At 39.6% G+C, this 27,667-nt stretch overlaps 1 protein-coding gene across 7 annotated transcripts; it reads right to left on the bottom strand.

The window, feature by feature from the left end:
• LOC139444790 (gelsolin-like protein 2) lies at positions 1–27,554 on the bottom strand. 7 transcript variants are annotated; one of them, XM_071225746.1, is made up of 16 exons: positions 27,041–27,278; positions 21,524–21,596; positions 13,872–13,928; positions 11,168–11,248; positions 9,695–9,768; positions 9,107–9,181; positions 8,474–8,545; positions 7,582–7,709; positions 7,306–7,414; positions 6,777–6,887; positions 6,095–6,184; positions 5,304–5,318; positions 3,638–3,726; positions 3,258–3,336; positions 2,650–2,745; positions 1–2,301 (listed from the first exon to the last, which is right to left on the bottom strand). In XM_071225746.1, exons 3-16 carry the CDS (start codon positions 13,876–13,878, stop codon positions 2,206–2,208), a joined length of 1,122 nt encoding a protein of 373 aa, XP_071081847.1. In that variant the 5' UTR covers positions 13,879–13,928; positions 21,524–21,596; positions 27,041–27,278; the 3' UTR covers positions 1–2,205. The 7 variants fall into 7 exon arrangements, with proteins under 7 accessions (XP_071081847.1, XP_071081845.1, XP_071081844.1 ...); XM_071225744.1 differs by lacking the exons at positions 21,524–21,596; positions 27,041–27,278 and adding an exon at positions 27,370–27,554; XM_071225743.1 differs by lacking the exon at positions 21,524–21,596 and having other exon boundaries at positions 27,041–27,277.
• Between the last annotated feature and the right edge of the window lie 113 nt (positions 27,555–27,667).

The raw sequence follows: 27,667 nt of genomic DNA, 5'->3' as shown, positions 1-27,667 counted from the left end.
TGACTTATCACGCTTTATTTCCAAATTCCGATTAAAAGTTCTATTTACACACAAATCTTTAACACAACAGACCGGAACACACCATATATAGTACATATGATAAATGGCTTAAACGCTGAAGAGTATTAATCCATCGGCAAGGTAACTAGTCTTGAGACGTAATGCTATTGGAATGGTTGAGAGGACAACGAAAACTGATCTCTCAACAGATGACACGGTGTTATAAACCAGAGAATTAAAGACTGAAACATATGAACAAATATATTCTTGGATTAAATTCTAAACATTGCCAGAAGGGATCCTTCTTGTAATGAGGATGGCTGGTGGTGATTCTTTCACTGCACTGCTGACAAGTAAAGAAAGAAATAGTTCCTTTTGGCAGTCATGTGTCTATTAATTTGGATACAATAACTAAAACACGTGAAAAGTAAACAAAGATAGCTATGGATCTTTAGTAGAGTTTGGACAACGAATTTGACATCTAAGTATGTGTTTTGTTTCAAAACCACATATCTTTAAACAAGTGGCATTACACGTGTATTGTGATGTGCAAATAAGGTCGCTTTGCTACTGACCTAACCGAAGAGGTCAAGCACATGATAAATATTAACAGTTCACACAAGACCATTACAAATTAGTTATCAGCCCAGAAGTAAGCCAGTTGACCATGGCAACAGGTTTCGTTTTTGCGGCTATCAAGTTTATCAGATATCAAGTTTCCGCAAATTTAAGACTTTAGTACACTAGTACACTACACGGTTGATTAATAAATTCTATCCTAAAAGCTTTTTTTAAAGAAACTGATTAGTACATTTCGGGGAACATGAATAATTTGTTGTGGCCTAAGGTGTATACCTGTAAAACATGCATTGACTTTTGCAATTCACCAAACCTTGTATTTAGAGATGTTCAACTCAATCCCTGATTCAACGTAAATGAAAGAATAGAACTGGAATTAATCTGTCTTAATGGGATGCTAATGATGCATGTGGTGCTGGAAGCTGCTTTGGAACGACGGATATATCACTGGTTGATTAGATACAGATTAAATATTGGAATTGTTTTATTCAGTATTTTATGTTATTTGCCACTGATATATATCTGACTAAACTATAAGACCTGTTACATAAAACAGACATTTGATGACACCTCTGGTTGACAAGGTTGAGACAGAGTCCAAAAGATTATCTCTGTTATGTTCACAATGCGTAATTTGTTCTGAGAGTACTTCTATACAGCTTTTGACATCTTCGGATTCGTCAGACATACGTATTACTACTACTGCCTATTACATGATATGATGCCACACGATATCAATACTCCACAAGCTGTACAAAACATGAAAACAATATTTTCGATATAAATGCGATTTAGAATTATAGTGTACTTATAGTGTACCAGTCTGTACTCAGTAATATTTGTTATAACAATATATATTTCTATCTGGTTAATAACACTTTAGGTACTTATCAAGAACGATTTTAACGACTATTCATTAACTTATATACATTGATGAAATGTTGATATTGTATGCATGTATGGTTTAATGGAATATGAAAAACCCCGACTAAAACTCGAGTAAAACTAAAACTTAACAAACGTGAGAGGATTAGTCCATATGATTATGTCAGAGTTATCTGAGTAGGAGTGAGTAATTATTTTTTAACGCCGAGTAATTATTGTTTATTGCCGCATCAGCATCGGAGTCATCTGGGAGGAACAAATACACACTTAGCAAAGCATGTTCACTCTGCTCAGCCTTGTTTCTAGAATACGATTTCAATGCCAAGTTTCGAGAAGTGATTATTTGCACTGCGTACAATGTAGGTACTAAGCAGGATCGAGAAGACTTATCTGTGACTTTCAGAATACACACAAATATACTAAAGTGCAGTCAAAACCGTTATTCCAGAAAGAAACCCTTCTGGACAATGATTGTTTAAATGCTTATATAATATAATATCAGCGATAATACGTATCCACGATTCCCTAATCTGGACGTAATTGTACATTACATCTGAACGAGTTTCACTTTGAAAAAGGCTTCGTGAACAATATCACAATTTGATTTCATTTTGTTTGATATATGTCTATTACACATGCATACGTTCTGGTACACAATTGATGAACAAAGATGAATGGTGTATATATCACTGATAAATATATACATCAAGGATGAAATATCACTTCTAGAGACTGCCTGGCTTATGCAGCAATGGCCGATCTGAAGCCTTTGGTCGGCTTCTCCTCCTTGAAGCAGCTGACTGGGATCAGGGGGTGGTCGCTGCGCATCAGGTACGTCTGGAAGGTCAGGATCATAATTGAGAAGTTTGAAAGATTTTTTGACTGGTCATAATCAGTTCCCTATCCCTACACCATTCAACAGAGAAATGATGCAATATGTTATTTGTTTGTCGTTCAAACCCACAGCGGTCTGTAAATAATCAAGTCTAGACAATATTTGTCCGACAATGCCGCGAACGGATTGTATTCAGGGAGTCATCATTATTTAAATACGGGAAAATATTTTTAAAGCTTGTAAATGTTATTAACCACCATTAGGGATGTTGATCTTGTGTGTGAGTGTGGACAATATCAGACACGGTCTTACGAAATAAACAGATAATCGAACGTTCAGAATCTACTAACGTGAGCGTATGTCATAGCGTTCTTCTTTTCTGCTGTGGTGGTTTGGCGTCCAATCCAGACAAATAGCTCCGCCTTCGTGTCCAGAATAAACACATCCTGAAAGCCGATAACAATAAAAAGTACATGATAACACTTAAACAACACATAACGATATATTTAAATGGGAGAGTCATCCCTTCCCGCGTCATACCAAAAGAAGTTGCATGATGGTACTTGCTGTTTCCTTGTATAATAATTCACTATACTGTGTCTGAGAGAGGTATCCACGTTAAACTGCGGCATGGTATCTCAGTGGGCCAGCACTATCAAACCGGTGTAAGTCCCAACAAGTACAAGCAATCACCCCCACATACATGCATCAACATCGCTGTTTTAGTGAAATAAGCCTGAAGGCGAGGTTAAACACCATTTCATCCCATCACACGTCATAACGAAATTTAAACCATGATTACAGTCAACAACAGTGTCCTTTGAACAAAAATAACAATCCCTTCCTTGTCTCCTCAATCAGCTGTCATACTAATGCATTGCATTATTGCTTTGATTTAAAAATCAGAAAAAAATCAGAAAAAGTCACAACGCGGGTCAGAACGCGTGTCAGAACTCACCTTGCTGTCAAAGTCACCTTCTGTGACCTTGCCAGATTTCTCCTTTGTGAAGGACATTGCGCCAGTGGCGTCGGACAACCTGAAAGGTCATGGTTGAAATTAAATAAAAGGTCATGAGTGAATCTTTACGCCATACGCAATAATTTAATATTTATATCAAGGCTGGCTGTTATGTAAACGTGGAATTGACTTTACAAACAGATAGATCACTATTAAAGTGTTATTCTCCTATATGACTGAAACATTGTCTATTCAGTCGTTGATCACTTCGAGAACTCCCACTTTATCAGTATACATCGCCATTTCAAGTAAAACCAATTTAACGATCCCATACAACAGAGGGCCTTAATATATACAGATTGCCCGTGTCATATACAGACCTGTACAACTCTGTGGTGGAGTCGCCAGCCTCATACTGGGAGTCGGTGTCCTCTTCATCAGCTTCGTTCAGTAGACCATAAAACTCGTGCTGAAGAAAAACAGGATTATTTAATTATCAACATTTTTTAATTATATAAACAAGCACTTCATAAAATATGAATATATCGTTATATCCGTCTTTCAGCTTGTGTCGTCTTGCCTGCTTTAATTGATTGTAAAAACGATTTGGGAGACTTTGCCAATGTCATTAAAATGAGATCTTACTTCTCGTTACCACTATACAAAGTCCCTGGGAAGTCCAGACGTACATTCTTTGTCATCTATTAGACATTCCTTAATGTTTTCTTCAAATTCTGAATCGAGAACTTTGTAAAAATATTTTGAAGCATAGTCACGAAAGCCAGTCGCCAGTTTGAAACTAGTGCCTGTAATGTGATGACTTCAGATCTTTGTTTAGCAGCAGCGAGAACATCTGATTTTAATGAGAGTGGCGCTTTGCATCGGAATGGAAGATCCGATAGCCTGAGAAATAGTTTGACTTTGGATTTAGAAAAGAGCCCTGGTGGAGAACACAACTGGATTACGCAGCAAAATCAGGCTATAAATTTATGGCGTGTCTCAAATCACGTCTGAGATAGATTGCGTGAGGGCTTACCTGTGTCATGGTTTGAGGATAATGTGGCGTTAACAATGGCGCTAACTGACTATTAAAGTCCAGGAAACTAGACTTTTATAGTCAGTTAACGCCCTTGGCTCCTTAAGATGGTGAAGTACTGACAATGAACAAGCGTTGTGCTGGTGATAAGCATACACTTGAAGTGACGTAGATAACGGTTTCAGTACGTCACTATTGTGTTGACAACGCAATCTCCAGAAGCTACAGTGTCACGACTTGAATAATGATAAACACAATGCAAGTACTCTGTATGAGGCACATGTACACATATATCTCGTTTTTTTATACATTTACATGTATGTCCTTGCATAAAATATATATAAATGTAATTTATTTATATTATTATCTAAATCGTTCATAATGAAATAACGATTATAGAACGAGGAACATGTCATACATAACTCACTTCCCAAACGAAAACTGAAGTAAAAGATATATATGAAAAAGATAAACAGCTCATCTGGACAAAATCGTACGAACATGGACAAGAATTATTATCATTGTGAAATCCTATGGTGACCATATGCAAATGCAAATACAAGTTTAGGCTTGATAACAAATTGTTTTTATCACGTGAACAACTACGCGTACGGAATCTGAATTCAATAGATAACCAGCCGTGGAGCTATATTATACGATACTGTGACTATCACTATATACGTCAGGCCGACAAATATATGTACATTTTAATAAGGCTTCTAGAGAGACATTAGAAATTTGGTTGGGGATGATCATTATGAAAGAAATACGTGAGAGAATACCCCACTGTCATCCAAGATTCAAATTCACTTCTCTCATTCCGTTACGGAAATGAACATGGAAAAAGGTTCAACTATGAAGAGGGAAATAGGTCGCGATTGGCCAGATGAGCTAAAAAACATCCCAAAATTATACTTTAAAAACACAGCTAAACTCAAAACAACATAAAAGCATAATAGATGTAAAGCATTCTTCAGTACCGTGACCTTGACCTTGAAGTCATAACTTACCCTAATCTTCCATGGCTGTGAAGGTCAAATATAGTAATGGGTATTGAAAAAGAATATAAATAGTCGGTTTCCTATATCTCATGTCGTTGAAAACACAACATAACACATAAACAGTATCCATATGTGTCAACTAGCCATCTCACTGAGCATGTACTCACTGATGACATTCGTTGAAACTCTCAAATATTTCACCAATCTCTCAGTAAAAACAGTTTAATCTTTCCATGATAGAGAAATCACACAGACAACAAATGAACTTTAAAAAAGAAACAATGGCACGAAGAGGTGTTTCGTTTGTTAGTAGGTTTGTTGTTTAACGCCGCACTCAACAAAATATCCAGCTATATGACGGCGGTCTGTAAATAATCAAGACTGGACCCGACAATCTAGTGATTAATATCATGAGCATCGGTCCACGCAATTGGGATGGATGATATGCATCAACCAAGTCAGCGAGCCAGACCACCATCAGTTAATCGCGTCTTACGACAAGCATAGTCGCCTTTTACGACAAGCATGGGTTGCTGGAGACCTACTAGTATTCTACCCCGGATCTTCACGGGTCTGTTTCTTTTAACTTAGGCCACAATATGTTACACAGCACCAATGTTTGCCCTTAACAATCTTACACATTATTTTACCTCCTTTTTTTCATCCACATTCATACAATGATGGGGACGGGAGTTACAAATTGTAGATGATTCATGGCCAAGTCAGCAAAATCATCACAGCTGAAGTTGACACCTAATCTGGATTGAAATTCAATAAGGACCTAAAATATTGACACTTACCGTCTGGTCCATGCTGTGCTCATCTAGCACCTCCTTAGTGATAGCCTTCCCTGACCTCTCCTCTGCCAAGGTTTGCACATACTGCATCGCCTACAACGACGAAGACGATGATGTTCACAACACAAACTACACTGTCTTACCGAAGGTCCCTCGCTCAGTCCATCGGTAGGTGAGGGGGTGAGTATGGTTAAGGCCGCTTTTAGCAATATTCCAGCAATATCACGGCGGGGGAGACCAGAAATGGGCTTCACACATTGTTCCCATATGGTGAATGGAAACTGGGTCTTCGGAGTGACTAGCCAACGCTTTTTAACCACTAGGCTACCCCTCATCGGTGTTGCTTTCAAATGAGAGTTGTTGTTTGCATGACGAGACTAAGCTTCACTTCTGCCTCTCCTCGTGGGATGAGATAAGACAATACTTAATTGCTCGGGAGGTAGTTATGTGTACAATAAAATGAATACTAACAAGTTATCGAAAGTAAAGGCTTGAAGTACCATAAAGTACTATATGCACATGTGAACACATGAGAGCTACAACAACCAATTAAAAATCAATTACTTAGCGCTGATAAAAAGGTCATATGCCAGTCGAATACATTTTTGACCTGACATCAAGTTAATAATCTATGAACAGATGCCTTGTCAGACAACGTTGCTTGCACCAATCTGGGTCGTCTCACCTTGGTCTTCTCGTTGACATTGGCTCCTTTGCCGTTCCACTGGTAGATGGTCAGTCCAAGGTCCAGAATGTACACGTCAGTAGAGTCCAAGCGACTCCTGCACCGGGGAATCTGCAAACCAAAAGAGACTTCTTGACCACTGTCCATTACTCTTTTATAAAGGAACAGAAGGTACATGCTCACGATAGAGTTGGAATTGTACAATCGACCTTGCGTTTAGCGAAGAATTCTTTTGGCCATGGAAAGGGTTTCTCGCATTATTATTATTATGGGGGCGGTGGGGTAGCCTAGTGGTTTAAGTGTTCGCTTGCCACACTGAAGAACCGAGTTCGAATCCCGACATGGGTACAATGTGTGAAGCCCATTTCTGGTGTCCCCCGCCGTAATATTGCTGGACGATTGCTAAAAGCGGCGTAAAACCATACTCACTCACTCACTCGCTATTATGTAAATGTTATGTTTCCGGAGTTGTAGTTCACTTCACATCAATCATAACGCATATAGTTATAGGTCGCGAACACGATCCTACCTGCTTAACCTCCACGTGCTTCCGGTCACCATGGAAATGGAAGAGTCTTGGTTTGTATTCTTCGGGTTTGACTGTTCTAAAGCCGCTATCAGCGCCCCCTTCGAGGATTCTGAAAACAAGTAATTTGTTGTGTTTTTTTCATATTGTTAAAAAAGCCCACCTTTATCATGGATTTGTTTTCCAATCCACCGTCAATCTTTATTCATCTTCTTTGACACGTTCAATCTCACAATTATCAGGACTACCATAGTAGCGGGCAAGACCGAGCAGACTCACGTGATGGTCTTGAAATAGCTTTTGAACAGCGCCGACTCATGACCCTGAACCTCCCTGTGCTGGACAGGAACATCGTCCAGGAACGTGTCCAGCTCCACTGTCTTGTAGGCGGCGGTACCGTACTCATCCTAAAAATAGTGCAATTTGTTTTGCTGATAACTGCAATACCATTTCAAACTTGGCATACAGATATGCCTAGATAATTCTATATTTGTTATGATACCCATTAAAATATATTTTTGGGTTTAGACAGTCATACCAGACAAGGAAAGACGTTTCAGTCGGAGCAACTAATTCCGAGGCGGGTCTAGGTTATATAAATAGAAATGTATTTGTATCGTGAAGTCTCAAGTTCAGTGGAAGGTTGGTAGGAGGATTTGTATGTTTATTGAATTCAAAAAGTGAAGGGCTAGGGGATGTTGGTCGTATTTCTTAACTCTTGCAAGAGTACAAATGTATTATTGTTTTAGTGATGTGGTTGGAAACAGTGAGTGAGTTGGGTTTAACGCCGCTTTTAACATTATTCCAGTTATATCGCGGCGTGTCTGCTTAATGTGGGAGGAATGTCCGAAGTGAAGCAGGTCACAGACGTTTACCACTTTGGTGAAACCCACGAGCACGGGTATGGTGCTGACAAATATAGAAACATAATCGGGGCGAATCGTGATTCGAACCCACAATCATAGGGTCTGCCAAGTGAATCGCGGCGCCTTAGACGACTAGGCCACCCGTGCCCCCGGTTGGAAACAGAGAAGGTAAGAACAATACATAAATGTGAAAACTTGTGATTGATGAAATATAGGTATGATCCACGTCGGCAGGGTATGAAGTGACACCAATACAGCCAGGCGACGGGTACATATTAATGTAGTCAAGTAGTGAGGAGACTCACCTGGGTGCTGTACTTCCCGATCCAGAAGTGGACGTCGAAGAGAAGCTGGTCCGACCCGTCTTCTGTATAGGTCTGATAATGTACATATAAATAACCATTAGTGCGTCTACAGCCGTAGAACATCAAGGTGTATCAGCCGGTGAACTGCAAAACCTAACTTGAAACTGAACCCTGTACATTTAACTTTTTCAGAATAATTAACGATAAGAAATTACTCATTGTATTTACTGAAAGCATGTGCAACATCATTGGGTACATCTTATCACACATCCCCTTGTTTTGCAATGTACGAAACTGCAATACAATCACAAATGTGGCTTGGGGTTCGCAAGGAATGTACATGCATCTGTAGAGGGTAAAGGATTTTACCGCGGGATTGCTATATTACTATAGGATTATCTCCCTTTACTAAAACTCCGTTAAAACAGTTGGAAAGAGTACTGGTCCATGTTTCAATTTAAGTTAAGCAACGAATCAAAAATAGTTTTATGCCTGATGAAGTTGAACAATTGGAACGCATACGACAATACTGCACAAACTTTCTTATAATATAACTGACATTAGGTAAATATAACACACTTTAGGACTACACAAGTTATGCTAAGGCGACATTAAAGAAAAAAAATGTCATACGTTCAGGACAATGTAAGAATCGCCATTGTAAAATTTGCCAAAGTCTTCTTTGGGCCAGTCTGTAACTTGGAATTTCTGAAAAAGAAAAGTAATAATCATAACACTTATACGAAACTATAAATACACGAATATTAATTTGTTCCTTTTTCAAGTGTGGGCTAAGTATTGTTTTTGTCAAGTGAGTGCGTGAGTTGGGTTTAACGCCGCTTTTAACAGTATTACAGTTATATCGCGGCGTGTCAGCTTAATGTGGGAGGAAAGCCGGAAAGTGAAGCAGGTCTCAGACGTTCAACATAATCGTCGCTAACCGTGATTCGAACCCACAATCATAATCTTTGGCGTGCCCAAGGGACGCAACTCTACACAGCGAATCGCGGCGCCTAAGACGACTGTGCTACCCGTGTCCCCTGTCAAGAAGTCAAGAAGTTTATTCAAGAAAACGTGTGAAGGCCATCGGCCAATTAGACATATGGGTTGAATCCATGTCATGTTGGAGAGAAAGGTTAATATATGTTATGTGAAGTCGAAAGTCTTACATTACACAAGGAATAAGGGTTTGGTTTTATCATTTAGTAGGGATGTACCTACCACAATTCTCCAAATCTGGACGCCAACTTTCTGTCCTGCTTTTTGCCAGGCTTTTTCTCCTTGGGCAGACTCCTCTTCAGAGACAAAATGATATTAATTAAAGAATCCTTTAAACGACAAAAAATGAATATTATACAGTAAGTGTGTGACTGAGTTAGATAAAACTCCGTTTTGTTCTGGGTTTTTTAGTTGTGTACGCAAGGAAAATCGAAAGCGACGCAGGCCTGAGAAAATATTTTATGTCTTTAGTTCAAATCCAGAGTACGGCTGCAGTACCGACAAACTAAAGATATCAATCCAGATGAATCTGAGAAACGAACCCACGATCAGCGGATCTTTGAATAACAAATGTATAGAACTGTTTGCTTGTTTGTTGTTTAACGCCGCACTCAGCAATATTCAAGCTATATGACGGCGGTCTGTACATAATCTGGTCTGGGCCAGACAATCCAGTGATTGATATCATAAGCAGCAACTCACGCATTTGGGATACTCTGAACATCGATTTACGGTGTCTTACATTACTTAGCCGCCTGTTCCCCCACACAAATGTTGTACAAATGTGCCTTGAGTGGTTTTGGTTGTGACTCGGGCTGACATACAATACAAGGGGTGGTATAAGTACCATGAATAAACCTTGTTGAAAAACGTTTACCACTATGAGAACCGAGTTGATGTTCCCAACAACGGCCGTGAACAGTACATATGAGGTCGGGGGTGCACAAACGCAGACTGAACAACAAAGGACCAACTATTGAATATTCGAGGGTAGCTGGAATTTTATTTTGAAGGAAGCGCTTCAAAACACACAATTATTTTCAGTGAAAGGCAGGGCCAAACAATGGGGTTTTTTTTACCTGCAACACGTTTTTTTTCTAAATATCCAGCATGTCCATATTTTCTGACGTAAATAATTTTCCTCCAGCATTTTGAAGAACTCATTTTATTTACTTAAGACACCCAGAGATTCCCAGAATAGCAAATGGTCGGCCACGAGGAAACGTTAGGAAACATTAATCGGACAGTTTCTTAAAAAATCTAAACAACCGGCCCATGTCAAAAACCAGTTGTAAAAAAAAGGTCATATCTTTTACTTGAAGAGGCCGACAACTACAACACGGGTATTTATTGCATCGATGATTTATACGCTTTCAAATTTAGCATTCTATTGACCACTCAACATATGCGTACAACGTTACTACGTGCAACATGCCATACCATTTCTCGATATCTCTGTGCGTAGGCCTGAGTGGACGTGTAATGGGTTAAAATAACATTGAAATAAGAATCACTAGCTTAGGCACAACTGTTGATAATGGTCAGAAGCATGGGCAATGCATCTCCATACAGTATGACAATAATTAGGTCCATGGGGAAGGCAGGAGAGGGGTAAGGGGTCGAGAACATTGGGTAGGCTAGTGGATGAACGGATACGTGTTTGGGTTATTATAAGTATATTAAAACAATACTTACTTTTGACCTGGCGTTCCAGATCAGAGCCGAACAGGGCAAGATTGGAATCCTTCCAGTCGTACTGCTTCGGTTTTATCAGGCCTGGTAACAATAGAATAGACATCGAGTGAGTGAGATTGGGTCTATGCAACTTTTGAAAATTATTTCAATTAGAACATCACGGCGTTTCAGCTTATTGTGTGAGGAACTCCTGAAGTGATGCAGGTCTTAGACGTGTACTGCTTTAATGAAATCCACGACCATGGTTTGACACTAACGAAGCAATATAATGTAATGAGGGCTAATCTGGGATTCGAACCCACGATCATATGATACTGGCCCCCATAAGGGACGCAACTCTGAACCACTAATGGCGGTGCAACAGACTACTGGGCCACCAGTGTTCCGCGTATATAGAAAGTACAAATAAACAAAACGATTAAAAAAGAGTACATAAGGAATAAGAAGGTGAACGGCAACGATGACATCGGAGAGGACAAAACATAAGCTGGGACATATTTCCCTTTGGGTCTGAACTTAAAGCTCAAGTAGCCAGCGTTACCCGTTTTCACTTATCAGTCAGTTATTGGGGAACAAGGATAATAATGTGTTTGTGATGGTTTTGATTTTTAACACGTTCGCACATTGCGTTATTGCGTTATCAATATCCAACCCTGAATACGTTTCAAATGCTACTATCTGGACATTGTGAAATATGGCCAAGGAAACCATGTCAATTTGTGGTGCAAAGCTATGCCAAGAGACAGATAGTTACGAACGCAGGTTTACCATGAAGTGTTGAAGTTTGCTGCATAGATTCATCTAATTTGCATGTATATGGGCCAGTGGAGTTCGTGCGAAATAAAGACTTGACTTGACTTGACACACAATGTTTGTGCAGAAACAGGAAGCATTTGAATGTTCACAAAGGGAAAAGCCAAGGGAAAGTACCTCAAGCGGATGTACATATGCTAATGTTAGATCAGAACGTTAATCATTAATGAATTCATGTTCAAGAATTTAGCTTCCTTAAAGGCTACGCACAATCTATGACATATATCTGATTCTTTTCATCTATATGTTAAGAAAGATTACCTCCCCAAAAGTTTGCGGTTTTTTTTAATGCGACATTTCCTTGGCTACATATTATTATATTTACCCAAGATAAATAATTGCCAAACTAGCGCGTCAAGAAAATGAAATTAAGTTTATAGCATATCCTAAATGCTAGAAAACAGTTCTGTCTTGATGTAAGAGTTTCATTTGCGTTCGGAAAAGATTACAAAATCAAGGAGTGACTCCTCTTTACGAGGGAGATGAACCCATGTTAGAATCGAACCTGTCTCAGATTTGGCTTGAAAACACTTTACCCACCAGGCTCCCCAATACAGGAAGGACAGTTGATTCAAGTGAGAAGGTCGTTTTTATCAAGTGTTAAGGGAGGTTTAAAACAAGTAAATATACAACATATGACACAGACACCGACACACACGGAAGCGGGATATTACTTGAAAAAAGGAAACTTCAAGAAACTTTTCAAATACAAAGACAGAAGCCAGCCATTCACAGAGACTGAAAATTGCAATTATATATCATTTCTATCATCCTTACCCATGCTTGCCGTAAAAGGCGACTATGCTTGTCGCAAGAAGCGACTAACGGGATCCGGTGGTCAGACACGCTGACTTAGTTGATGCATGTCATCATATCCCAATTGCCTAGATCGATGTTCATAATATCAACCACTGGGTTGTCTGGACCAGACTCGATTATTTACACACCGCCGTCATATAGCTGGAATATTGCTGAGTGCGGCGTTAACAACAATCAAACAAAACTTGAACATTCCTAATATTACGAAAATAATCCTTATCACGAGGATTCAGCCGTCAAGGATATGGAAATAGCAGGAATGTCATCCCGCACTTGCACACTTGCTGGTTGAAGTTGAAGATGAGAAACATATAAATGAAATGTGGATGGAGAATAGGTCTCCAGCATACTATGCACATCGTTCGAGAAAGCAAAATAAAATAGGTGGTCGGGCTTAGACATGGATGATTTCATGTCAACGTATTCCGACGACATGGGGCATTGCACATGATATGGTTTGGAGGGTCAAGACGTGATTAGTCTCTACGGTGCGGTGGGCACGGGTGGCACAGTCAAAGTGGTAATCGTCTGAGACCTGCATCACTTCGGGCTTTTCTTCCACATTAAGCTGACACGCCGCGATATAACTGGAATACTGTTAAAAGCGGCGTTAAACCCTACTCACTCACTCACTCACTCACTCTACGGTGCGGCGTTAAACCAACAAATCAACTTTGAGTTTTGAATGAAAACTCATTCACTTCGCATTGATGAGTGAATATTGTAGACATCACATATCAGCATTTTGGAACCGATGAATGTACATATCATTATTTAAAACGACTACCGACAATGACTAACGAAGAAGTGGTTATTGTGATTTGAAACCTTTGATTGACTAATCAGAAACGAGTAATTCCCAACTACATGGTAGAACGTTGGCTGACACATTCAGAAAACGACGACGGTTACACACTTGGGTCTGGAGTAAACAAACTAGTGGCTGATCACATGAGCATTGACCACAGCCGCAGGCGTATGATATGAAAATCAACACGTTCACACATGGTATCAACGGCTGTAACAAACGCAAAAAGAAAGAAACCACCAAACATATCGATATTATACATACCCGTCATGCTTGAGATATGTTTACTTTCACCGAGGTTTTCGTTGATCTACTTTGAATCTGAAAAAGGAAAAGCTGAATAAATATTGTGGTATGACATGATACACTGGATGAAAGGATAAAACGTCCCACACAACAATTATATTACACTATCATAAGCATGGCAATGACATTTCCTTGTTCTCTGGAGGATACAAGAAAAATAGTTTGCTGAGAAGCTGAATCCCTAACCTGTTAGCTCTCGCAGTGCAGTCGCCTACTGTGATATTCACCATAAATGATATGTTATCGATAACGTACAACTATAGCTGTGGAGACCGCGACCGTATCAACCAATGACATTTACATTCAGTTTGCAAGTTGAGGTCACGTGTCTTTATATTTTTTCAAAAAACACTGTACATCGTTCACCTTATACAACTCGTAGGACATTTACATGCAAATCAGTATTACATCGCGTTAATAGAATGTTTACACGGAAACAGTTCATGAAACCCTGTTCACAAAGAGAGAAACACTTTATTATGAGGCAAATTTAACCGGACACAACGTGACTACAGCTTAAATTGTGTCCAGTTTGACTTCACTAACGCGTTAGTCATATAACCCTTGTATTGAAGTAAATTACTTCATTTTGAGTTTTAGAGATTTAGGATAACGTAACTTGATCTTTGGAGACTTAAAAGGTGTTGAAACCACAAGCATTACATATTACATATTACATGTATGTCTCCAATCCGTCATTTTAATTAATGATCACTATAGAAGTGATATACTTGTTCATATTAGTCATACATGTCATCGTTTATAGTTTTGATTACACAGAAGCATGTTGCATATTCTAATGGGTAACCGTGGTTGTGTTGGCCGATAGTGGAGTAGGTGATCTACTGGCCAAATAATCACAAACAGCTGTGGGGGGGGGGGGGGGGGGGGAGGCTGATGACGTTTATTTTATTATCGGTACGAATGTACGTACTTAATTCAGTCTTAAATATGAATAAATCCCTTACAAATCCAAATCCTCACATAGAAATGAATGAGGCAATAAATCTCGCTGAGTCTTTCCTTGAGGTGACAATAGCAACTCATTTTCTAAAATTCAACAACAAACATTGTTGTAGCTATGGCCAGCTTGGCCTATCATCAAGACAATAGACTGGGGCGGGGCGCGCTGGGGCAAAGAGTGCTGTAAGTCAAAAGCATGCAGTGTGACAATTAGTGGAAGTTAGAAGTAAGCTTACTTAATGTTACAGAGCTATGGAATGAATGTTTAAGGTATAAAATACTAAGGTATAAAACATAACTAATATTATAACTAATAATATATTCTTATAATGTAAATATCGTTATAAACTAATCAGTTAAAATGGTAACAAGGCCATATAACCTTACTACTTACTAATAAATCTTAATTAAAAGTTATGTACATAACTTGAGCCTGCCACATCTGTAACGCCATCCTATTAACTTATCATACCATTACAACAGTGGCGTTATAACGATCGGGTTCGCAATGTAGATCACTTCACACTGGAGTATAGTGTTCATATCTTGTCGAGGCACAGATCGATTCCGCGCACCTTGCCTGCGCCATATGTTGAAATAGTCGCCCTCACCGCGAAACTAAGTACATTTGCTAGTGGTTTAACTTCAAGTCTAGCCCGTCACATTTATTTATTAGGTATGTATTAACAATCGAATACAAACTGCCACGCATCGTCAGCAGTCGTGAATAACACTAAACGTGTTACGAAGTTTGTTTATTGTTTAACGCCGCACTCAGCAATATTCCAGCTATATGACGATGGTCTGTAAATAATCGAGTCTGGACCAGACAGTCCATCGATTGACATCATGAGCATCGATCCACGCAATTGGGATACGATGACATGCATCCACAAATTCAGCGAGCCCGACCACCCGATCCCGTTGGGGCCTCTTTCGACAAGCACGGGTTGCTGAAGACCTACTTCATCCCGGGTCTTCACGGGTCTAATACGAAGTTTATTATTTTATAATAGGACCATACATCATGGTTTGTTTATTCAATATATAAAGTATTGGTGGCGCAGCAGTATGAGGGGCTTCAATTCGCTACATATGCACAATTGTGTCAACAACCGTGGGTTCGAGTCCAAGATGTGCTTCGATTATGAAACTAGTTTTTTTCTCCACCACACGCGTGTTAGCGGTTTCACCAAAGTCACTGATCGTGGGTTCCAATCCTAGATAAGCCTACCGGTCTGGTTACTAACTACTCCTGCGTCCAAGGGTTTTACAAAAAATCACTTGGGACTATTTCTCCCAAAGCTGAGGCGTAGTGATGTAACAGCTCGCTTGTAATCCGTATTTGAATATTTAACAGTAACAGCCATAGTTGCTCGCTTGATTTATTCATACAATAAGAAAGATTAGTGCAAAAGTTCATCGTGAACGTCATTCCATGGCTTACACACCATCATATATCACGATCATGATGGAAAACAGATCATCACTGTGTCACCGTTTATTTTCCGTTCACCCTACAGCGAATGGGTACCCGGTAGGATGAGATGATGGCGTGAATGCCAAACCTTCTAACGCCTATATGACAAGCAGATTGTGCTGAACATGTAATCATTATTTAAATGCACACTGATAGAGACAATATTCCACATGTTTTGAACAATGACCAGTGCAAAAACCAAAGCCCTATTGCTCTTAATATAATGTGGCCGTGGGGTAGCCTCGTGGTTAATGCCTTCGCTTGTTACGCGGTAGTCCTGGATTCGATTCTCCACATTGGTACAATGTGTGGAACCTATTTCTTGTGTAACCGCAGTCCTATAGCTGGAATATTGCTAAAAGTGTCGTAAAATACAACTCACTCATTAATATAATAATTCTTTCGGAGCATCCGTCGATGAGATAACTATTCCTGGAGTGGAATACAATAAATTATTACTAATTCTGTCCAGCCGTCAACATTTTGATATCAATCATGACTGAAACACAAGAAGTAGATATTCAATCATTAGCTATTGCGCAGGACATCGGTATAAACCCATTACCCGTCGAGATTTCAGCACAATAATATTTTATTCAACGGTTCGAGCACTGTACGAGCACTAGATGCACATTACCCATTCATAGTTAATGAATTGTGTGGCCAGTACATAATGGTGGGGGCGGTCGGGTAGCCTAGTGGTTAAATTAAAGCTTTCGTTCGTCACGCCAAAGACCCGGGTTCGATTCACGACATGGGTACAATATGTGAAGCCCATTTCTGGTGTCCCCCGCCGTGATATTGCTGGAATATTGCTAAACGGCGTAAAACCATACTCACTCACTCACTCACTCACTCAGATAATGGTATGTGTTGTAGGAAACATTGGACTGACATTTCATAGCCAAACACAGCGAATGCTGAGGCTACTGGGCAGATGTACAGCGATGTCAATACGCACATACATCTGATTGACAGTTGGTGTATATTGCATACTGAACTGACTGACCTCTGAAATCGAATACCACGTGGCATTTTTATTAAATACACAACCAGCTGGGGATCGTATTGCAGAGATGCCCTATCTGTATATTGTCTACCTTATTTGAAGGATTCTTAAAGGTATGAACTGCTGGGTCACCGTACATCAAAGTAACCGAGGCTTCGACTTACATATATATTCGATCAACTTAATTTCGAAACGAGAGGAATTTACCAAATAATTATGCAAAAACTACAAGTAAACGACATGACATCAAGTAAAGATGACACCAATGTGATTAATGTACATATTCCATTCATGACATCATCAAATTTATAACAGAAACGACGTTATATAAAATAATTTATCAATAAAGCGTATGCCATCTATGTCATACACCATCTGCTATTGTGACTGCATTTCACTTTCAAATAATTTCCCATGAGTCAGCATGTTAACTAGTCCATATGAAGGTTACCATGGAAACTTGAGTTATTAATCGGATGATACGTAGCAATTATGACTATTCACATATTGCATATGAACGTGCCTCTCTCAAACTGACAACATATTCCGAACGGATGAATCACTGTCTGGTCCGAATTGGGATTCCTTGTCCACTGATCAGGATAGATAATAGTTCGAAGGATGATTATCATCATCATTTATGATTCTTTTGTGGAGTGGAGGGGGTCAAATCAAGGGTTAACGTAGTAATCAGACATTCTTTCACTGTAAAGTATTTTTATACCTACAAATACAACAGCGTGTTGTTATAGTGGCTGTTACCAAAACAGATTATATATTTGTTTACTTAATGACCCAACTGGGGCACATTATAGAACGCACGCGGATATACCACACGTTGTTGGCATACTTAGTGGGGAAATAGTTACCGTATATAAAGTTTGTGACGAACAAAGATATCAACTAAACGCGCAAGTTTAAGTCACAATCCAAATGCGATACACGAGTAATCTACACTGTAAATAATGTTATATAGAGTGGTTATATACTAAGTAAGATTGTGAGAAATAATCTCAAATGAATCTTGATAAATGTCCGGTTACGAACACAAAGATGGCGAGAGGAGAAGCTGTCGAAAAGATAAGAATACCTGGTCCTCTTCAGTACAGTAAGGTACGGTTTATGTACACTGATTATTCCCCAAAGCAATTGCAATAGGTGTAACTGTTCAGTGTTAATCAATCACAAAATATTGCAAATGCCCCATGTTATACAGCCCGTGGGGAAGGATACGATTACCTAAGAAAACAGCAGGTGGATCTACCAATCGATCATTCCCTTAAATGTCAATCGCGTTTACATCGACCCTTGAATAATCTAAGAAAGAGCTTCGTTATACAAAATGTACGATGACTAAGGTGCCTGACATATACCACGGTGACAGGCTACACACACAGATGGCAGTGTTGGGTGGGGTGTTTGCGACGATGTCGTTTTTATCTGCCAGAATGGTTTTTTTTCATAAACTAGGCAAAGCTAAATGTATGATTCTATTTTAAGGAGCAACAAAGACATTATTTGTGTGTAGATGGTCACTGTATTGGTACCACCTTAGTGAGATATTGTTTCTTTTGTGCAGACCGAGGGTCTAACCCACAGTAAAATGTTTGTTCATTTAATACAGTAGCACCTATAATAATTGTAACCCTTATACTTCAACATGGGCTCGCGATTCAGAGAAGCGGCTGCCTTAACTTCAAAATATATCCGCTCTGATTATGACCATGTGTTTATCGTTATGTGACTCGTTAGTTCTACCAAAATGGTGAACGTGCGCAACTTCCATTTTTAAGCTTTTCTCCCACATTAGACAGTCAGTGATATGAAATCAATGTAAACATGTTCAAACCAGTACTAAACCACTTACTCACCTTAGTGTACTACAACGCTTATATATAACTTTGTCATTGTGGGTGATCATTTAACAATATTCTTGCAATATAACGACAGGAGACAGAAAGAATGGATTCAACCGATTTTACGTATTAAAGGATTCGTGAAGATCAAAGGCGACTATCGGGATCGAGTGGTCAGGCTCGCTCACATGGTTGATGTATGTCATCGTATACCAATTGCATGGATCGATGCTCATGAAGTCAATCACTTGACTGTCTGGTTCAGACTCGAATATTTACAGACCGCCGTCATATAGCTGGAATATTGGTGAGCGCGGCGATAAACAACAAGCAAACAAACATATTGTCAAACATACAACAAAACGAATTTAAGAAGTCAAATCCGGGCCATAGCCACAACGAGCTTTTCCTGCTAAGCTACAGTTATCACTGATACTAGTGACGTCGAAGAAGCTGTTCAAAAGGGTCCCGGCGATAATACATCAGCGAGCAGGAAGAAGGCATTCATAGGTCAAATATAATTTATGACGCTCTATTTCAGTCACAAGACTACCTGTTTAGAAACAGGATGACATATAAATTTCGCATTGTTTCTTTCATTTGAAAGGCCTGGGTCGTGTTTCAAGAATTTCTTTCTTTCCTTGTCTCCTTTTCCAAAGAAAAGGGACAATATCCGCTCAAACTATTGATGTTTTTCCTGGTCTAAAACTTACATCCTGGTTAGAAATATTTTACGCAGGTGGTAAACTCGACCTGTTCAAAAAGAAATTAGGACGATGTATACAAGAGAGGTTACAATGGATACGGAGAAACACTGTCACTCATATGTTTTAACATCGTTACACCTGTGAGGCCGTATTTATTTATTTATTAGATATGGAAATTATGCATATATCGCCATTCATAGATCGCTTTGGGAATGTACATAATTCGCTGCTGCCGAAGGGCTTCACATCTGAACCAACAACAGGAGCGTTTCCTCGTTTACACACTCGTTCCACCCTCAAAATGTAGTCAGGGGTCCGTTTGAATGAGCAAGTTATTGTTATTTTATTCCAAAGAGATACTTTTCAAAAGATAACGTTTCGTTAAATTCATTAAGGTGCTGATGAAGAATAAGTATATACTCCAATACATTTTGTTCCTCAAAATAAAGTAGTTGACATCCATACATTTTCTTCGTTGTAAGTGTTCCTCTCTTTCTTTGCTTTAGGTAATACAGCATGTACGCAGTGTTACCAAACACCCATGTTTCAGTGGACACTCTGGTCCAGACGTCTACAGCGCCAAGTTCGCTGTGACAATTGCGTCCGCCAGGCATGCCATAAACACAGGGTCGTGGATTCCAAGAAGCACACTGATTACACTCTAGATCTATAAGCACCATTCCTGACTTCGTGGGTTTCTCCAAAGTGGTTACTTACTGAGGCCTAAATCTCCTTGGGCAAATGTCACAATACAATTCTTGTTGCCTCAGTGTTGGTTCTCGCCCGAACAAAGTCTAGTTGGGATCTGCTATGGAATTCCAGCGGGAAGTCAATAATCATTAATAGGCTTATTGTAAGACTGAACGAAGAGACAATGCTAAGCTTTGTTACAGTCGTTAAGTACAAGCAGCTTATATACGAATATGAGTAAACAGTTTTCCAAAGCCAGTGTAACGTGAGCGAGTGAATGAATGCAAACAAAATTCCAGCCATATCACACCTGTCTATAGCACATGGCGTAGGCAAACCAGTGATTAATAGTGTGAGCGTCGATCCGTGATGTCGGGTCAAGTTACACATTGATGTAACATGGTTGACAGAGTGTGCATTTCTCGTCTGTCATCACAGCAGCTAATATCATTCTACCGTGAGGGTATACCTCATGACACAACAGACTTGGTTAGGTTCACGTTACTTATGTCGAGATACCAGAACTGGGTTTTATTCAACCGATACCATGTGAGAATCGAACCTGGCACGAGACAACGCCTTAATTAGTGAGACATCTCATACAGCGCCCCAAAAGCAATATTTACTTGATCACACAATAAACACACACAATACTATTGGTTGTAAGCTTGACACTCAACCTACTGTAATAAAAACAAATAAGAAACTTAAGGAAAGCTACGATGGTCATGTTATTATAATTACAGCACGGTCAGCAGAGAGCCACACGGTCATTAAGGTTTGTGGGATTTAAATTCCCATGTTGCTATATACGTGTGATACCAGTGGCATTTACAGCACAGTGACATGTACACAAGTGGATTCTTGTCAGCTAAGTCAATGCTAATTGACTTGACAACACTTACCTCTACCTTGTACCCCAACTCTCGAAATATCGGGGAGGGATGGGAGGGAGCTGTGCTTGTGCGTGTGAGAGAACTAGAGAAAGATAAACACTGGGTATAAGTGAGGGAGTTTGGTTTAATGCTGATTGGAATAGTATTTCAGTTACATCGCGACGTGATGGCGTTATGTCACGACAGTGATGTACGTACAGGTAGGTCATCGACTTTTACAGCTTTGGTGAAACTCACGAACACGGGTATATGCTGCTGATAAACCTAGTATCATTATCAGGGCGAATCTGGGATTCAAACCAACCATCACAGGTTTCAGGCGCAATTCGGCATAGGGAACTAAGGAGCCGAAGACGACTTGGCCACCAGTAGGTGTGACTTGACAATGACACATCACCTGCCTCATACAAAATATACTTGTTCGTTTGAAGGTTGTTAACCAGTTGGTGTTTGGTCGATATTCATCAGTCGGAGGGCTTGGTTCATCGAAATGGACCATTATTTTGATCCCTCCTAGGCTACTGACACGGCACGCACGTCACGAGCGTTAACAGGGTTACTGCAGAGACAGCTTTTAGGTCCAGTATGTTTACGGTAATAGCAAATAACAGCAACTGTTCCACTGTTGGCTTTTAATTTTCACAAATTACGCGTTGTCACTTATCAACAGTCAATGTGCACGCTTCATCCATCCTGGAAGCACTTTCGTGACAACCAGAAAGAGAAGGGTTAGGGTGGGTGGGGATTATTCTCCAGGGCAATTGCAGTAGGACGGAATTGTTCAGTGTTAATCGATTACAACCTATTCTCAATTTCCCCTGTGATTATTCCAGCGCGTGGGGAGAGATGCGATTACTTCAGGACACTTTGATTAGACTTGTGTGTAGAATACAACAGGTAGATCCACCAATCGATGGATTATCTCCCGTTCACTTGAATGCCAATCTTGTTTACATCGACCCCTGACTTGTATCAGAAAGAGATTCATTGTACGGATTATTTGAGGACTGAGGTATCTGACACTACCACGATGGCTGGTCGAGCTCTTAACCCAAGGTGGGTGTGGGTTGGGAGATGGGGTGGTTTGTCACAGTGTCTTCAGCCTAGGATTAAAAACTGCTGAAACACATACCATTTTTCCTTGGGCCGATTGAGCTAGCCAGCTTCATCGAGAGAGAAAGAGTCTAATTTGTTATATTATGTAGGCGTATTTCGTATATCAAGTCAAATGAATTAGGACACAATTGATTGAAACATTCATGCCACTATTGACAGGTTTGTAATATATAGTATACAACGCAATCACGATCAGTGAACTATTTACGTCATTAACGGTAAAAGGATCAATAATTGTGTTCTGAAGATTACTCTTATGTCAAAGAGTTCACATGCTGGACTCTATCATCCGAACTGTCGATACAACACTATACTGCTCGCTAATGTAATAAATATCAGGTGTTTCCGACATTAGACAGTCGCAGTAAACACACACTGGAAGCAGAACAAACAGTGCCATTATTAATCACTGAATCGTGATGGTGCAGAAATGACCACAGAGACGAATACTAGTATCATCCTGGAACCATCTGATTATTGTCAGGCGTTTTAGATACGCATTAGTTTATATTATTTATTTCCAAGGTTAAAACCATCGCAATCATCGGTAATCTGATTCACAAAGGAACTTACTTGTACACAGCAAAAGAACCTGCTGGCGGTTTTAATTATGCAGTCTTGGACACGGAATACTTCCTCGGGAAAATACTAAGAATGCCTCTTAGTTGATCCATTATAATTCAATTATCTAATGACTTGTATTTAGAACTGAAGAGAACACATTACGCTCTCTTGTGTTTGAAAAGGATTTCTTGTATGGTTTGTGAGTTTGTAATAAAAGCACAGGAATAAGGATGTTTAAAGATAACTTATACAAGTACCCTGGTACCATGTTCGTGAATGTATGAGAACATTAATTGCCTGCTTCTCTTTCTGTGTTTTGTACTAACGGAGTATTGTCGTATTGAAGAGACACTGATCCAGGCTCCCGCGCCTACTTTCTGCCGAGTTCTGGACGCTAGTGAAGCCTCAAAATTCCATCAAAACCAGACCAATGGCTAAATATACACGACTGAAAATCAATATGAGGAACATGTCTGGCAGCTGAAGTGAGTTGGGTTTTACGCTGCTTTTAACAGTATTCCAGTTATATCACGGCGTTCTGGAAGCTTAAATCAATCAAGACTAATTGTTGTTATCATTGTTAATGATAAAACGAGATGACTTGATTTTGAACATAGATACGACACAAATCTCATAATCATAGATATGAGTCAAATATTTAATCTACTAAGATAAAAAATATCCAAATCTTTCGAAAACAGCACAAAAACATTATGAGGTTATTGTAACACTATGCGATACGAGCCGCTGGCTTAAACACCTTTGTGTTAGCTTGTTTGTTTGTTTGTTGTTTAATGCCGCAGTCAGCATTATTCCAGCTATATGTAAATAATCGAGTCTGGGCCAGACAATCCATTGATCGAAATCATTCGCATTATCTATGCAAATAGGAGACGATGACATGCATCAACATGCATCAACCAAGTCAGCGAACCTGACCACCCGATCCCGTTAGTCTAGTTGGTTGAACACCTTTGTGAATACAGCCGATGTATTTGATATGATACTGTCATTAATTCAAAAGAAAAATAAATTCTCACAAATCTGAATTGTTATAGTATAATCACACAATTACTGTATTGTCTATTGCTAATCACCTATAAGCCCCAATCATCTGTTGGCTTCCTTTGTTAGTTTCTACCCTTTGTTAGTTTCCACCTTTTGTTATCTTATTAATTGTGTTGTCCTTACGTGTACATGTATATGCTGTCTGCCTCATGGCATTCATTCACCTGATGAAGGAGTAAGCAAATACTCTGAAACGTTGTTGTGTTTCGTCATAATAAAGAAGTTGACATCCATATATTCTCTTCCTTATTATCACGACCCATGAAGATCCGGGCGGACACACGTGTTTATTTTCCTTACTTTAGATAATTATATATCTGTTTTCCTTGTTTCACAATTGATGTGAGGAGTTTGACAGTGATAACAGCAGGTCTAACAATGGCTGGAGTCGATCGTCAATATATTACAGAAGGAACAATATTAGAAGGAACATATTCCGCTCGAAACTTAAGCTCATATTAACCTGTATGTCAACTTTAGAAGGAACATATCCAGTTCGAACATTAAGCTGATATAATTTCCTTCTTAGGATTTCGTTGAACTACACCTGCATTTATGGAAATCGGGCACGGGTGGCTCAGTGATATATGAAATATCAATGCTTCACCAATGTACATACAAGTTATTGCGCAATACATCTTGCGCTAAGTTTGCCACACAACTTTGATCAAGTAACTGTAAGCTTATAAAAGATGAAGAGGTCGAGGATGTACATATTGCGACATGTTTCTTGCGTAACATACAAGGACTACTTGGAGAGGTGGGTTGGTTCACTCCCATTATGACAACTAAGAAAGGGGTGGGGTTGGGGGTTGGGGGTAAAATGAGCCTACCTGCAGTCGTCGTCTTTACTCTGCCTATATATATATATACAAAATGTACATACATTAACAAGGTCTAATGATAGATGTTATGGTCGATTTATTATTTGAAGGCTACAGAATAGCTGTAATGTGCCCTCTCACACACTTGGGCCATAATCAGCAGTGCATGCAACATTTCGAGGAACAGGTAATGACACAGCGCCCCCGACGTCGCTGTACGCTTTGTTTACAAGCCTTCTAAAGAGTCATATGCATTTCTCAGGAAATGTGTGGTAGGTGGAGAAACAAGATTAAAGGCGCATGTTGTTGATCTGGGCTTTATGCAACGGTTAAGGTAACAACCCAATGCACTAGCACGTTTCGAGATTAACATGCAAATGGTTCTAATACTCATGACGGTGATTGAGTGGGTGGGTGGGTGAGTGAGTGAATAATAATAATAGAAGTGAATCGCATCATTGTCATGCATGGCGACGGGATGGTCCTGCCAGAACAAGGATTATAATCAGACGACTCTGGAGTTCAAACAATTGTCGGTCCGATCCTGGTACTGTTAAGGGATGCAACTCTGGACCATGCTTACTACTATATTCAACATGGACACTTGAATCCGTTTAAACTAAAACGATGACCAAGCCCCAGAATTAAAAATAGATTCCTGTTCGGTCATAGTAATGATCAAAGATGTTATAATAGGTCATATTAATATCAGATAACAGACATCGCCCGATAACAGTCATCAGACATGAGTTTATGGATATTATCTACATAATAAAGAACTTACTTCTTACCTCCTTGTGTCCGAGATATTTCAAGGTGAATTACAGCCAGAGAACCCGAAAATATTTTCGTTTCTGGTCACGCAGGAGAGTGCCATGTTAATTCAGGGCTAAACCAAATACATTACTATCTCACGACATTTTTGTTTGTTTTCATCACTATTTTTATACCATCATTTAACGCTTATATAACTTTTGTAAACTCATAATCGTGACACATTCTTAATGCATGCATGCAATTGTAACAAACACGTCACGCCCAATACAGACGTATATATATTCCATACGGTCGACCGACGTCATATAGCTGGAATAATGCCGTGTGCGGCGGTAAACAAACAAACAAACAAACAAACCATACGGTCGAGTGAAGCCTTTTTGCATTTGTTGTTGTAGTTGTATGACAAGACCGTGGCTCTCGTTTGAACCTGTAACCGCCGATTCCTAACGTTTTTATACCAATCAATACACTCAGCTCAAGTGATACCCGCGACCATTGCAACTGTTCCGTGTCTGTTCGGCCTGTTATACAATAACATTTAATAAGTGACACTAACGTGTTTTGAATCAATAGATCACTGTATGCTGGGCACGTATACGTCATGGTCCTTGAATATCAATGGATGCATGTTAACATTCATATGCGGAAGGTGCCAGACACGGCCTTGGCTTAAGACAATTATCAACAGGAAATGTGCCAAGCTCGCCTTTACATTTAGTATACTAGACTCTTCACGAAGTGTACTGTAAGACTGTAATAAATAATACTGACGATCAAACGCTGAATTCAAAAATGAAATAATATGTCGAAGTAACTTGAAATCAATACCTTTCAAGTTCCAACCAATCGGGAACCTTTGCGTGTATAAATAGTTATCAATGTTTACCAAAAAACATTCACAGATTTATGACTTTTTAAATAAACAGTTGTTGGCAGACACTATATACACATTATATCAGCGATAATATAAACTAAGACACTATACATACTGCTGCAATTCACTCGTGACAAGCTCGCTTAATTAGATCAGAACTATGGCCGTTAAAAATGCTTACAGCCAAGCACAATTACGAAGGGGTAAACATATACGACCAAGGAAGATAAGGTGCAGAATATATGATCAGATTATCACACTATCAGTCCATAGAAAGGCGGACATGTACACATGACGTACCTGTCGTCTGCGATACTGCTGCTGAACTGACCTGTCCCGTCCCGTGCGTGTGTCGTCTGCTACAGATGCTCGAGTGTGGACACAGCTTATCCGGTTAAAATCCCCTGTCACTATTTCCTAACATGCTCTACAAATGATTCACGTGGACTTGTGTCATGTACATTTCACCATGTCGAACCGCATGAATAATCATTTTTATTTATCACGAAGTTACTCTATTACGAGATTTATTGCCTGTGAATTGGTTCGGTGTTGATTATAACAGGGAAACATCTTGCGGCGACACCTGGATGCCCATGCGCGTTATTTCGAGATAAACAAACACTCACCTGACGGCGTGGTGATATGTCAATGTAGGTCAGGCGTTGTTATAGCGAGGGGGTGTCGAAACTGCCGAGAAATTTAGGACAAACTGTTTTCCCACTTTTCCACTCCCGCTGAAATGACGTCTGATTCAAAGGACGTCACAGAGGGTGATTAAGAGTCAGGTGACCGAGGTTGTGAAATTAGTCCAGCGTCGATATGTCTCAATCAACAATTCCTGGAGAGTGTTCGGGCTTTCAGATTCAACCATCCGTAAACATTCTTTTAACAACGCACGCGGTATATGATGATAGTATTGGGGAT

Source organism: Haliotis cracherodii, unplaced genomic scaffold (assembly GCF_022045235.1).
Source record: "Haliotis cracherodii isolate W230 unplaced genomic scaffold, xgHalCrac1.p SCAF_6, whole genome shotgun sequence".
In the NCBI taxonomy this organism is placed as follows: Eukaryota; Metazoa; Mollusca; class Gastropoda; order Lepetellida; family Haliotidae; genus Haliotis; species Haliotis cracherodii.
The sequence above is the reverse complement of the archived record's forward strand: the minus strand, read 5'-3'. Positions and strand labels throughout refer to the sequence as shown.